General features: G+C 36.7%; 1 protein-coding gene across 6 annotated transcripts in view; it reads right to left on the minus strand.

Moving 5' to 3' along the window:
* The window catches only part of WDFY3 (WD repeat and FYVE domain containing 3), a 283,089-nt gene that overhangs the window by 50,686 nt on the left and 216,637 nt on the right, over positions 1–15,766 (minus strand). For 4 of the 6 annotated variants that reach the window (XM_070372638.1, XM_070372635.1, XM_070372637.1 and 1 more), the window contains 6 exons: positions 14,122–14,304; positions 12,897–13,054; positions 11,616–11,693; positions 9,916–10,143; positions 3,218–3,271; positions 883–1,051 (listed from right to left, as the gene is read on the minus strand). In XM_070372638.1, coding sequence (XP_070228739.1) covers positions 883–1,051; positions 3,218–3,271; positions 9,916–10,143; positions 11,616–11,693; positions 12,897–13,054; positions 14,122–14,304 — 870 coding nt within the window. The remainder of the gene's footprint in view (positions 1–882; positions 1,052–3,217; positions 3,272–9,915; positions 10,144–11,615; positions 11,694–12,896; positions 13,055–14,121; positions 14,305–15,766) is intronic. The other 2 variants (XM_070372639.1, XM_070372636.1) reach the window with 1 other exon arrangement.

Here is a 15,766-nt window from a genome sequence, read left to right on the forward strand (position 1 = left end):
CCATTGTGTGCTAGACATGAAATAATCTCTGCCTCTGAGAAACTGATAATTTAGGAAAACATAAAATCACTGAAATTGCTGTAAAAGATACGACTACAGTGCCACTGCAGCCAGGGGAGCTGAACGAGAAGGCTTCAGTGGAGGACAGTGGGATCAGTATCTTAGGACAAAATTGGGAAGGTCCAGCTCACAGAGAAGCTGTAGAGGAGGGCAGAGGGCACACATATACAGATGTCCAGAATCAAAAAGCCCATGTCCATTTTAGTCCAATCCTTGATCATATGCAGGTCTTACTAGGCTCACAAAGTATAGATTTGCAATAATATGTTTTAGTTCATAGGAGAAAAGATCATTATTTCTTACTGTTGGCTAACATGCACTAATAACACATTTAATGGTTGTTTTAATCTTATAAATATTCACTTAGTTATTAGGGCCTTAACTTAAAATATCAGGTACCACACAGAATTCTGCCAGATACAATGAAAAAAAAAAAAAAAAAATCAAGCCAATGGGTACATGACATTCATCTATAGGCTATAAAGAAGAGCCAGTCTCTTTAGTTTTGATATAGAAATCCATCTTTAAGAAGGTTGATATACTAAAATATGCATAGATACTTTTAATAAGTTTGGCCCTACTGTTTATAATATATAAATAGTCGCTCAGTCATATCCAACTCTTTGTGACCCCATGGACTATAACCTGACAGGCTTCTCTGTCCATGGACTTCTCCAGGCAAGAATACTGGAGTGGGTAGCCATGTTCTTCTCCAGGAGGGTCTTCCTACTGTTTATCATTGCTAATATTTTTCATATGAATTGAAGTAGAAGGAATGCTCCCAAGTGTTTTTAATTAAAGTCAGAGAGGAAGGCTGCTGACCTTTGACTTTAGCAATCGTGTCTTCACCATGTTCTGGTTCTTGCTGAGCAGCTTCTCCTTCAGAGCTCTCTACGATGGCATCCTGCACAATGGCTGGGTTGCCGGAGGCTAGTCGCATGTAGTATTCTTTACTGTCATAACTTATGGCTCTTCTGTATCGAGCAGGCTTCTATGGAACAGCAAAAGGAAAGTGCTCAGCTAATTCATCTTCAAGAATTAATAGACTGTACATAGTAAGAGCACAGACTTTTGGGTTAGGTTTCTCTCTTTTTAAATTGTACTGACTTTTAGAAGACATACATAAAACAACATTAGCAGTTTTGTCCTTTCCGAAAAAAGAAATACATCATCTTTTGTCAAATGTTTCCATGTTAGTAGAGCACAGTCTTCCTGATGCAGCAGTACAGTAGAGAGAACACCCAGTGTCAGAAAGCATCATGTTGTAAGGGGATGTCCAGTTTGTGGAGAGCCTGGAATTTTGTTTCTGCCCCAAGTAAACAGCTTAGGCCTAAAGGGCCATCCCTTTGGTAGGAACTACCTGTGTGTGTACTGCAGATACTTGGAGGTAGAAACCCAGAACTGCCCTTTTCCTCCTGGTATTCCCATGTCTCACCGTAACACTGGGAATGGCCCAACCCTTCAGAGTCCTGACCCCACATGGAATGCACTGGCTTCAGGCCAGATGACACCATCTGGTTCACCTGCTACTCCAGCTTCTGTCTCCAATTTGCTAAAATAACTCTGTTGTTTGTTGTGTAAAAGAATATGATCCAGAAACTTAACAAATAAATGAGTGTATCAAGAACATACATAAGTCCATTTTGAAGAAGAAATTAATTACCCAGAAACATCAGAAGAGATTTAACTTTTTGGTGTTTAATACAGAGCATTTTCTTTTCAGGATAATTAATATTTATCTTAAAAAACAGGTTTTCCAGTTGACCCAAATTTTTTCTTAAAACAACAAACAATGAGAAATTAAGGTTTAAAATTTCCTATAAAAATGCAAGACCAAAGGGAAAAGTTTATATGTTCCTTGACCAGAATGACCCAGACTTTGAATTAACAATTAAGAAAAAGATAAGAGTTTGAAACACGCTTAAAGACCTTCTCTTTCTAAACATTACTTTCCTTCCCCATTAAAATCTAATTGAAAATATTCTATCAGCCTAACTCTCCATCAAATAGTTAATACGTACTGTCTACAAAAATACTTATATTAAGTAAAACTTTTAAAAATGATTTTGAAGTAAAATGGAAAAAAAAGTGTCCAACTGGATGAAATATTTAGACTAAAATACTGAACCAATTTTGAGGTGAAAAGATACCTAACTCAAGCCACCGCTACCCTTAACTTCAGGTTGTAGACTTAGAACGAAGAGAGCTGCAAGCTAACTGATGAACGATATGCAGCAAATGAAAACTGGACTATGTAACACGCAAGTACTGAAATGCTGTAAAATAATATTACAATTATGGAAGGATGAATCTGATGAATTAATAAGAATATTGTAGTATTTTTTGAAATGAAAGCAGGGTAGTTAATTTTGTATTATAACAATTCTCTACACAAGATTTAACAATTATCTTCAACTCAAAATTGTTCATTTTTAAAAAGATGAAAGCATAGTTAGTGATGGGCAAGACAATGAATTAACAAATGTGGGACAACATCTTGGATACTGACTTCATATCTGATTCGGAACTAAAAGGATTCTCCCCCAAATATTTTGAGGTAAATTTCTGTGTTGTAAAGTTCTGCATTTTTTTTTTACTGCTTATGTATTGAATCTTCCCGCAAAAAGAAAACAATTATATAAATTTAAATTAAAATAAAATAGTATTTAAAAGTGATCATACACTTAGTTTCCATTTAGTTCCTTCTGATTGAAAAAGTAATTTTAAGAGAGAATACACTTGCAGTCTCAAAATATATATTGTTTAGTATCTAGAAGAATTAAATGAGAAGTTGAAAACAAACTTGGTGGTGTCCGGCTGCCCATTACTAACATGCCTTGGGACTTGTTAGTTTATGTGTGAAGCGGTACACTTTTCACGGTGAGAGCGATGGGTATTCAGCCTGTTAGTGAGCTGCATAGGGATCCTAGAAAGCTAATCGGAACAAAGCAAGAGAGATGAGAACATCTCTTAGTAGGAATGAAATTCACTTTTTTCAACTCCACGGAACTTACAGAAATAGCAAATTGAAAGTTATCCCTTTAGGTTAGTCTAGTCTACCATGCACTAACATAAAATAAAACAAAACCAAAACAAAGAAATTAAAATAAAAAAACTGTAAGCATTTTGCATTCTTTTATGGTATTTTGTGGTTTACCTTTTGAGGAATGATATCATCAGGTGTCTCAGGCTGTTTACTTGGGATCTCAGACTGAAAATAGGGTATTAAGTATAGACACATCAGAAAAAAATAACAAAGAGCAACACAAAAATAAAATACTCTTGAGGATTGTATGAAATATGGAAGATGCACTCACACAAAATTAATATGATATCCTAAGCTGCTTGAAATAATCACTGAGCATCTTGTGATTATTTTCTCAATTATCAAAAGTAGTTTTAAAGTAAAACATAACTGCTAAAATTCTCAAGGTTACTGAACAAGACAGACTTCAAAGTCACACAGACAAAACTTGAGCACAGGCTGCCAGTGTCTTGGACAATTTAGAGACAACTCTTTATATGGCTTCAAAGGAAAAACAGAGAAAATTGGATAATGGAACCTAGTTCTAGCTATTATTAATATCTTGAATCTAACTTTTACTGTGCTTATCTCTCGATCTGTTTTGCAACAGAAGCAACTGGTTTGAACTATTATCTACAATATCCCAAACCACAGAAATCACTAAGTGCTTGTTAGTGAAAAAACATCTTCCCCTAAAAGCCAGAGGACCTTCTTCTTTTGCTGCCTTCATAGCTGAGATCCCAGAGAGGCTGAAAGTGGAAGCAAGCTTGGATTATCAGCCTCCAAACGGAAAGTTTCTCTAAACATTACTTTTTAAACAATAAGGTAGCTGCTTTATATTTTATTCTCAGAATGAAACTGAGTAACAAGAAGGCAGGATCTGTTGAGCTGCAGCGCGTGACCTGTGCATGTACACATACAAACGGATAGCTACAGACAATAACACATCCAAGCAACCTTCCAGTTCTTCTTTTCACAGTTTGTATTTGGAGATGACTTCCAGTACCTGGCCTTACAGTCAATATGAGCAGACAAAATGCTTTCATAAATGTTTGCTTCCCCTGGCAAAACAAACGCGGAACTACTGGGCATACTTTCAAGTATTTAATATGGTTTAATAAACATCTCTCCTTAAAAGCGAACTTTTAAAAGCATACCTTACGTTGACAGATAATCTTTAAAACACACATCCATGTTCCCAATCGTGGTAAAGGTTTGGGTTACATAAGTATTACTACACATTTGTTGAGACTCACAGAATGGTGCACTTAGGATTTATATGTAAAATTCATGTCAATAAAAAAAGAATTCTGAACAAATACTGAATTCCATTGCTACACATGTGGAAGTGTTTAGGGGTGAAAGGTACTGATTTCTCTAACTCATTTTGAAATTAATTAAAAAATAAAACAAGACAGACCACTGGACAGATGTGTGATAAACCAATATAGCAAAATGGACCAACTACTATTGTCAAACCTAATTCTGATGTCTACTATATATCCCCAACTAGAATGTGGGCAGGGTCTGACATGTACACGATAGTGTGTTCCCTGGAGCATATGACGGAGGGCTGGTTTAATACACATTTGCTCACTGAGCCACTAACTGAGGTTCTTATTTTACTAAAAGGTACAGTGTTCAACATCAAAGCTATACGTATACTAATAATTTTAGTATATCATAGTTCTATTTAATTAAAAAATTATATATTATTATAACTATGTTTATACAGAAATTAAAAATTTTCAATGTCAGAATTTCTAGTAAATAATTTTATAGTTCCTTTACTTCTAAGTTTTCTCTGTTATTGGCAATGGAATTTCCTGAGCCACTTAGTTCATACATAGCATATAAAAATATATGCAGAGGAAGCCACAGGAGACTCACTTAATTACAAGAAAAGGAACTTAGGTGAGTTGTTTACCCTTCTGCCCTGAGCAGCTCAACATTAAAGGGAAACAGTGAGGGTTTTATCCCAATAATATTTGCAAAGAACAGTCAATTTGTTTGAGACTATTATTCTGTGAAAATAAGGGGCTTGTAGAATTAAAACCTGGTTTTAGTACTTAAATATAATTTTAAAGTGACAAAGTTTGGAATTTTATTCTCCTTCCTCAGGATTCAGAGCAGCTAGCTGCTTAAAAACCACCAGGTTTTGTATTTGCATCATTTCCCAGGCTCACATCTTAGTATTTATAAATAATATTACCACTTAAAATACAGAATTATAGTACAACTCAGTATAGCTATTTTAGATTTGAAATCGACCGTCCAAGAAAAGTCCCTGTGCAAAGGGACTTTTAAGTGCAATTAGAAAATTTTCCACATGTACATAACTTTTCTCAGGACAAAATTAATTTTTGTTCTCACTAAAATAATTTTAGTTGATAAAACTTCAAAGCTTTCAATTCTGTGGCAAATGAAACACTAAAATATTCTCTTCATTCTACAAACAAACATCTAACTTAAAAATAAAGTTCAAAACTTACAATAAAAGATAAGCTACATTTTAACACAGTATGTAGCATTATCCAGGTTTAAGAAATAATGACCAAAGAAATAATCACTTGATTATATATAACACATCAAACATTTAAAAACAAGAAATAACTTTGAAATCATCATTGTATGTTCACCTTAAGCAACAGGACTAAAGAGTTAAATGTTACTTAAAACAATGATTCTTCGTAATAAATAAGGTGAAGATCAAATCACTTGTCCTTACTCCAGGCAGAACCTATTATACCTCTCAAGAGGCTTCAAAAGCAATTTTTAGTACCTGTTATACCTGAAATCGGAGAAGGCAATGGCACCCCACTCCAGTACTCTTGCCTGGAAAATCCCATGGGCGGAGGAGCCTGGTAGGCTGCAGTTCATGGAGTCGCTAAGAGTCAGACATGACTGAGCGACTTCACTTTGACTTTTCACTTTCATGCTTTGGAGAAGGAAATGGCAACCCACTCCAGTGTTCTTGCCTGGAGAATCCCAGGGACGGGGGAGCCTGGTGGGCTGCCGTCTATGGGGTCGCACAGAGTCGGACACGACTGAAGCGACTTAGCAGCAGCAGCATACCTGAAATACCTCTTAGGTTGCGAAAAGTACTGCCTATATTTTATAAAGATGGGTACAAGGAGAATGGCGCATTTCCACAAGCGTAAAGGAAAGACGTGACTGGTCTCTGATTCTGGGAGGCAACATTCAAAATGGTTCAGAGTAGAGGAGGATTTTCTATGAAACTGATGAAGCTTATACCTCAACAGTCCTCACTTCCTATGGGCTCCTTGCAAAGCCCTGCAAGAGAGGCTCTAGCAATTTTTTATTCATAATGCCATACTCTTTTTATTATAGAGCCTCCCCAAGTTACAGAAACTTTACACCCCATAAAATTTGACTCTAGCCCTTTGTAGTGCAAGAATAATTAGGAAAATTCTCTAAGAATATTGAATGGGAAGCAATGGATAAATTCTAATTCAGGAAGAAAGAGCTCTGACAAGTCCATTCATTGAACACTTATTAAGCTCTATATACGCTTCAGCATTAGAGAGAAACCCTAATACACAGGACTTTCCTGTGGTCCAGTGGCTGGGTGTAGCCTTCCAGTGCAGGCGGTGCAGGTCCCATCACCAGCTTGGGAGCTAAGATCCTGTATGACTTGTGGCCAAAAAAAAAAAAAAAAAGCCTAAACACAACATGTAGGCAATGCTGTAGCAATTTCAACAAAAACTTTAAAAAAATGGTCCACATCAAAAAAATTCTTTGAAAATAAAAAAAGAAAAAAAAATCTAGTATATGGTTTCTCTCTGAAAGAAATTCACTGTCTGTTGATAATGTCTCAAAACCACCAGAGATTGGAATCTTTTTTAAAGACTGATTCAACTCCTGAGGAATTATCAACTTATAGTTATTATATCTTGCTCTGCTACTTAGTATTATATCTTGCCCTGCTACCTAGAAGAGATTCCTTAATTTTCTAGGCTTCTATTTCTCATCTGTGAAATTGGGATAATAACATAACTACACTTCAGAGGGCCCTGAAATTGTAAGTAAATGCTCTGCAGAGCATCAACCGCATTGTGCCTTGTAAGTATCTGTGCACTCTCTCTTTAATATTTATCATTTGTTTATTTATTTACCTGTGCCAAGTATTCGTTGCAGCACGTGGGATCTCTTTTAGTCGTGGCATGCATACTCTTAGTTGTGGCATGTGGGAATTTAGTTCCCTGACCAGGGATCGAACCCTGGCCCCCTGCATTGGGAGTGGAGAGTCTTAGCCACTGGACCACTAGAAGTCCCTGCTCTTTTTTATTTTACAATAGAAGTTAGTGAAATAGAAGCATTTGCTTCTACTTTTTGGAATTTTCCTTGATGTTAATATTGCCAGATGGCATATTCCATAAAAAAGTGGACATTTAATGGTGTTTCAAGTTTACAGATTTTGAACTAGCACCACCAAAATCATTATTCATTTGGAAAATTTCATCATAGCATATTAACCCTGACTTTACATGAACTAAAGCAGCATGAATTCTACCATCTATAATCACCTCCCCTTCCCAACCTGCTTTTTCCTTTTTTGTAAATGTATCTCTAACATTTCTCAACTGCCTTGTATTTTGCAATATGTAAGCCAATTGTGGGGGGGGGGGCGGGGGGGGGGGCGCAGGAAAGCTCCCTATGGTGCACACTTATTTCTGAGACTGTTTATAGATTTCACAGGCTGATGAACTCCTTTGATCAGGTAAAATGCTAATGGATATTAAGGTTGTAAGTGTGAACTCTGAATAGATTATTATGTTTTTATCTGATATAGAACTTCAAACACACTTTTGTAACTTAAGGTTTTGGGAGGTAAGGAGGGGGCAAGGGATAAATTGAAGATTGGGATTGACATATATACACTACTACATATAAAATAGATAACTGATAAGGACCTGCTGTATAGCAGATATAGAGTTCCTTGTATAGCACAGGGACTCTACTCAATACTCTGTAATGGCCCGTATGGGAAAAGAATCTAAAAAAGAGATATATTTATATGTATAACTAAATCACTTTGTTGTACAGCTGAAACTAACAACACTGTAAATTAACTATACTCTTGATAAAAATTTTTGAAAATACTTTTTAAAACAAATGACACTGTTATAAGAAGCAACGGAGTACACACGGTTAAAAAAAAAAGAAAACCTATGGTTATGTAACTCAAAAAGTATATATCTCAGTTATATAGTGAATGGTCTCATATTTAAGAGAGCACATTCATCTTCTATTTTCATATTTTTGAAGATGAAGGTGAAGTCGCTCAGTTGTGTCTGATTCTTTGCGACCCTGTGGACTATAGCCTACCAGGCTTCTCAGTCCATGGGATTCTCCAGGCAAGAATACTGGAGTGGGTTACCATTTCCTTCTCCAGGGGATCTTTCCAACCCAGGGATCGAACCCGGGTCTCCCGCATCGGAGGCAGACGCTTTAACCTCTGAGCCACCAGGGAAGCCCAATTCATATTCTTAAATGTATTCAATTTGAATGAGTGTTGACTTCATAAAAATATTTTATCAAAGTGCTACAGGCTTAAATTCTTAATCAATTATTTACTTGGGAAAAATGGATGAATAATCAGAGACTGTACTGCTAGTCTGCTCTGACAAAAGTATGTGCTATTAGAAGGCTGCAAAAATATGGGTGGGTTTTTTTTCCTACAGAGTGCACTAGTATGAGAAATTATAGTGCTTTAAGTTAAAATTTACAAAGTATGGCGTTTTTGACAGAATGAAATAGCTTTGAGAAAAACAAAACTTTAGGGAGCAATCTTTAAAAAATCGTAAACAACTATATATTAGCAGGTCTAAGATCTACGATATTCTAAATAGCAACAGGACAAAGTGGAGTCAGTTAGCACAAGATAGATGAAGCCAGGGTTTTGGCTGAGAAAAAAAGAGGCACTGGAGCAATCCAAGTCGTCTCATGTTACACCATCTTCTCACTAGAAGACACACGCGCCAAGTCTGCTTTATTAATCTTGGTTTCTTCCATTGTTGAGAGAATCATGTCTCAGTCAAGAATGTGAAAGCACTTCAACTGTGAAGGGGTTTCTCTTCCTCAATTTGCAGTGACTTTACTGGGGAAGACTGCATTTTCCCAAATGTTAAAAAAAAAAAAAAGCATGATTCTTAAATCATGATCAATTTATAGACAACATTTTTCTGGTCAGTGCAAAAATCTGAATGAAGGCTTTAGGAAGGGCAACTTGTCTGAATAAAAAGAAATTTAAGGGCAAATGCTGTCTGTTTTTTACTGGCGGAACCTGTGATGAAGCTTCTCAACATAACTGGGATGATCTAGACACTCGGGCTACTATTATTCTTTGACTGTGCTCTGCATTTCTTCAGAGTACTGCTTAGTGGCTGTGTTATTTTATTTACTTAACAGTCAGATAGTGCTTATTCTGTGCTAGACACTTTTCTGAGTACTTGACTAATTTTAATCACTTAATCCTCCTAATGGCTTCTAAGATGGAGCTGCTATTTTTCTCCATTTTAGGCGTGAAGAAAGCAGAACCTAAAGAGGTTCAAGTGGCTGATACTAGGTTATCAGCTACTGACCGGGCAGCCGGCTCCAGGGTCTCCAACCTAAACTGCTTCACTGTGCGATCTCCCTGCTTATCTTTTCATTCCATCGCCACCATCCTGACAGTGCCAATGTAATACAGTTCATTGAATTTTCTAGATCAGGTATTTTACATAACTGATCTAATAAGAGAAAATGCTTGCAAAAAAAGAAGGGAAACTTGAGACCGCCATGACAAACGCTGACTTTTGAGCACTCACCGCCACGTTGGTTTCCTGCTCCGTTTCTGGCACGTAAGGGTAATGGTTATAAAACATATCATTTCGCACCATTTTTTTCCTCATTCTGCAGGGACCCTCTGTCATCTCCAACATCCACTTGTCAAGATGGGAACCAATGGGGGGGCCCCAGAGTCCCCGCTCCCGCAGCAGCTCGTACTCGATCTGGCACCACTCTTCCGTCACGTACTTCAGGGCATTTTGCTGACGCTAAGGGAGTAGGGGTGGAGGGGAGTCCAGGTTGGTTTTCAAGCAAAAGCAGGAGCAACAATTAAAAGTCTATAAACAGCTTAAAACCAAGTTAGAATTTGGTAACAGAACCCAATCCACGCCATTTCAGTCAATATCATAAAAGTAAAATTATACTTATTTATGGCTAAAATACGCTATTTTGTGAGAAGGTGGAGTTTTAGTGATGGCCCAAGGGGATTATTTTAGCGCCAAGTTCCGTGGAAGGTATGTACAGAGTAGCTTGTGCGGTACACTCGACCAGAGTGTAAAAGAAACTTGTAACTCAAGACACAGGGAAGATGGCAATATTATTTATGAAAACACAGTGTAATGGCTTGTCCAATGAGAGATAAAAAAGACATGAATTTAAGGTTGAATCCCCTTCCCTACCCTAGACTGTAAAGCAGTTACCAGAACAAGAATAAAAGAAAATCTACAAAGCCAGGTCAAGAAATATTGCCAACACACTAGATACCTGCTGATCTCCGTAACATTTCCAATACTTTTAGGTAAAGAATATACACGTGCAGTTCTGATAGGGAACTTAACATTTATATAAAAAGAAAAGGATAATCATTTTTACTTGGCCACTGGGAGAAATTCAAATCAACTTACTGCAAGGGAAACTTACGACTTGTGGAATAACTTCTTGCTATTGTCAAATGCCAAAATGTGTAACATTTCAATAGTAGATGCTTATGACTAACTTTATCTAATGATTCATGAAATATAAGCATATACTTTTAAAGTCTAGGAATAAAGATCTCTTTATATAACTAACCCTAATGGTTACTGAAGAAGTCATCTTGATGTTATATGATACTGTAATAGTACTTATGTGTGCCTGACGGGAGGAAATCACCTGTAATAACTAAGTATCTAGTATCATGCCCATAAAATATTAGCAGCTTATCATTCAGAAATCCTTAATGCATACAATTTAGCTGCCATGGAAATATTTAGGATACGTTGTCGAGTAATTATGAATTAATCAAGATTTCACTGAAGTTTTTATTGACAAAATTACTAAGAACTTGTAATAATAAAAAAAAAACTTTGTTTTAATTTTTTAGAATTTTAAGAGACTTCTCAGAGACTTTGATGCACATGTTTATGATCTCTGTATTAAGTCTGAAAAAGGGATCTTCTGACATTTTAATTTTTATTAGGAACAAACACATGAAATATGATGGTCATGAATGTTATTAGAGTTCAGCTGTGCTGATCTCCAGTCTGTCACGTTTTAATGCAGTTTGCCCAAAGGAAGTTCCACTCTGTCTTAAAACCAATGGCCAAAGTAGCTGTTGCCAGGAATAACTAAAAACATCACCTTTGATGATGAATGCAGTTCAGCAACTTACTCTTAAAAGCAGGAGGAAGATAACAAGGGGAACAGTCTTTTCCCACTTGAGAAATGCAAAACAAACCATTATTATGGTTATGACTCTTACCTCCTGGTATTCCTTATATTGTGTGTCTACCAAGTCACGAACAACAGCGATGTGTGTAAACATCCACTGAGAAATCTCCTAATAATGGGTGGGAAAAGAGTCTTAATATTTCATGGATTTTCTGAAAAAGAAAATGTTAACTAGCCTTGAAATAAGGCAGTTAGTTAAAATTCTATTAAAGGCATCACAACAACATCTCAAATATCCCACAAAAAACTGTGAAGGATGAATTATCTGATGAATCTGATGGAGGCTTATGTGATGGACTCAGATCCCAACACCCCAACCCCTACTGCCCCTTCAAGGAAGGGCTCACTGCCACAGCTTCTGGGTGTGCTGTCCGTACTTCAGGGATCATCTCAGCTGCAGAGAGCTGCAGTGTACCCCACAATCACTGCCTGATTTGGGGGCAAGCGGGCTGAGCCATTTCAGCTCAGTACAAGTTAACTCCGCCAGGTCACTTTGGTACCAAGGCTCCACTTGTGTCTACCTGGTCGCCAGACCTGCACTGTACCCTGACATTTCCCCATAAGCAGTCCTGCCTCGTTTTTATCCCTACTACAAATATCAAAGTGAAAGTGAAAGTGAAGTCGCTCAGTTGTGTCCGACTCTTAGCGACCCCATGGACTGCAGCCCACCAGGCTCCTCCGTCCATGGGATTTTCCAGGCAAGAGTACTGGAGTGGGGTGCCATTGCCTTCTCCACAAATATCAAGGGCACCCCTAATAAGCAGCTTGCACACTAAACCCTCTCTCAGAATGCGCTTGCTAGGGAGCCCGGCCTGACACATGGAATGACTCATACACATGGTTTCTCCCAGATGCTTTTCACTGCTGCCACTGAGATTCTGAGATGGCAAAGAGTATGATGAGGAAGAAATTAATGCTGGAGGTGGAGGGGTTAAAAAAAAATAAAAAATTGGTGTGTATAATAAAATTATTTAAAAAGTCATTTTGTTATTGATTTAAAATTTATATAACTATTAATAATAGAACTATTGAATGCTTGAAAAAATTTGGAAAAAACTATAGTCTGATCATATATCAATATCTGAAATCTCATCTTATATTCATTCAAAATACACAACATTCATAGTGCAACTGTACCATAATAAAACGGGAGAAGACCCCATAACCAGAGTTATCTCTCTGTCTGAAAACAAAAATGTAGAGTGTCAATTCAAATCATATGCTTGTATGTGTTAAGTGTATTATATAAAACACTGTAACTAAACCTTGAAATACAAAGTTCTAATATCATTAATAAAACTAAACCATGTACCTGGGTGGAAAGACTGTGTTTATGAAGCCCGCTTTCCTTTCGATTCCTTCTTGATCCCGTTAACTTGGAAAGACCAAAGCCGCTGCTGACACGGGACAATTTGGATTGTGTGGTGGGCATTAAAGCTTCTCCTCGACTTATGCACTTCTTTTCATGGGCTACAGAATTAAAATTAAGAGTATTTTACAATTTCTCCATGTATTTACTTGCCTTACTTTTAATACTTTCTCATCATAGTTACAAAGCACATTTCTGTAGTTATCAAAAGCATCTGTAAATGCTGTCTTAGATACGACATTTACTTACCTTGTGTAAGGATACCTGCTTAATAATTATTGTACTGGCTGGACTCACATTTGGGTGAAAACTCATAGCTCTGCAATGCTATGCAAATTTATTTTAACTGTCATCAATTTCTACGTTAATAACAATTCACAATGCCCTACCTAGAGTCTATGGTGTTGTGTATACTTTGGAATTTAAAAAGTTCTGGATTTTAAAAAGGTGATACGGTATGTATACTATATGTTATACAATACCATCTGAGGATCTAGAGTAATAAACCATAATGAATAAAATAATAACTAATATTTCTGCAACAAAATGTATGAATATTCATGCCTAGTAGGAGAAACAAAGATAGGTTAGGTTTTGCCACCAAGTGAGTTCTTACATCAAATTAATAATAACATTTTGGATTTTTAAGGTTTTGGCACTTTAGAATTATAGATAAGGGATATGGAGTCGTAGCCAAGATGATGACCATACTGAAGTTGTGAGCAATATATTATTTACAATGCTCATAGATACCTTGATGTATAACACATCTCAGATTAAAAAAAAAAATCTAAGAAGAAAAGCTTAATTTCAGTATAATCATTCTGAAAGTGAAAGTGCTCAGTAGTGTCCAACTCTTTGCAACCCCATGGAATTCTCCAGGCCAGAATACTGGAGTGGGTAGCCTTTCCCTTCTCCAGGGGATCTTCCCAACCTAGGGATCAAACCCAGGTCTTCCGCATTGCAGGTGGATTTTTTACCAGCTGAGCCTCAAGGGAAGCCTGATACAATATAATCATTCTAGAATGGTCTATACTGTATTGATTTTCATTTCTACTGCCATCATAATATCCTTTGGGGAAAGTTTTAATTTCATATCTAAAGGGCACCCACATAGGATAGTCATGTGTAAGTCTCTTGGCCACATGGTATCTGTAAACGTTCTTACCTAGATGATTCTGCCAGCACTTCAAACTAGCTTCTTCGATGAGCGGCCTTGCTATAGCTATGTCCACGTGGCCTCTTTCATTCACAGGTAGAGTGACTTTGAAAAGCTCCTCCAAGACTTGTTTCTTACTATGAATTAATTCCGTCCAAACTCTGTTGACAGCTTTTATAAGAAGCTGACGCCCTAGGAAATGAAAAACAGCAAGTGATCAAAAATAATACAAAGGTAGTTAGTATTTTTTTAATTGTTTTACATCTAAGAATTTCAACTTAGATGTACAGTACTTAATCATCCAAAAAAAAAAAAAAAAGCTTCACATTATAGCCAGCTCAGTTAAAAAAAAAAAAAAGAAAGAAAGAAAATGATTATTCAGATAACCAAAAACGTGGCTGGCTACTTGGAAAACTTAAAGTAACTTTCTATTCTAGCAAAAAGAGTGCATTTTAATTTATAAAACTGGAAATCACATATACATTTTATTATCTAGCTTATATTGAAAGAAAAGAATATACTCCTTACTTAAAAGTAAATTTTAGATCTAAATATTGGGTTGGCTAAAAATTTCCCTTGGGTTTTTCCATACTATCCTATGGGAAAACCTGAACAAACTTTTTGGACAATTCAATATTTAAGTACACTCACTAATAAGTTAACTGTTCTTGAATAGTTTGCAAAAGCAAAGAAATAATAAACATTTTTAGAATTTTTACTATTAAAATTCCATCTTACTTTGGACTACTGCTCTAGACCAGTCAATATCTGGCAAGCAGCAGGATCACTTGGGAGTTTGTTAAAATAGATTGCTGGTCTCCACCTTCCAGAGTATCTGAGTACTGAGTACTCAGCAGATCTGAGTCAGACCAGAGAATCTGCTTTTCCAACAAGTTCCCAAATGATGCCAATGTTTCTAGTCTGAGCCCTTCACTTTGGGGACCAGTTTTCTAGACTTAGTTCCTTGGGAGGAAACAATCACTGGCATTCAAGAAATTTTAGTGAAATAACAGAACAAATTAATGCTTAAGTGAATGAAAGAATAAGAACTGGACAAAGGATAAAATCATATGTAGAACGACCACACTATATTGCTGGAGAAATGAACACTTCTGTAATTATCTAATCTTTTCAACTGAACATTGTTGGAAATTAGAAATCAGTCCACCCGAAGGCTTCAATGCATGGAACTTAACAAAATCAGTGGGAGAACTAGATTAAAACAGAGAGAAAGAATAAAAATGGTAGTACTGACAACTTGTCTCAAGCAATATCTGCCTCTACGGTGATTGGCCTAATACTACCAAGAGCTGGCTCTCTTAATGATAAGCACCAATTTAGTGTTTGTGTTACTACTTGTACAAATGTATCACCAAATTTTCCAGTGTTACTATGAAACGTGGAGGGCAAGCATTGTCAGTGGTTAGTGGTTTACCCATCCCAGCATAAGGAGATTTACAGCCAGCATGTCAGTGTACGTTGGTGGGTGTATTGGTATATGCTCAGGTATGCCCTACGGGGAGACAGACTGTCAATGTTGGCAGTTTCTGAAAGTTAGTTTTTTTGGCTATATCTTAACACATTATCGACCGGGGGATTTTTGCAGAAACTAACGCCTGTGGCCAGTGATTTGTTATGTAAGTGAATACCGAAA

Source organism: Bos mutus, chromosome 6 (assembly GCF_027580195.1).
Source record: "Bos mutus isolate GX-2022 chromosome 6, NWIPB_WYAK_1.1, whole genome shotgun sequence".
NCBI classification, from domain to species: Eukaryota; Metazoa; Chordata; class Mammalia; order Artiodactyla; family Bovidae; genus Bos; species Bos mutus.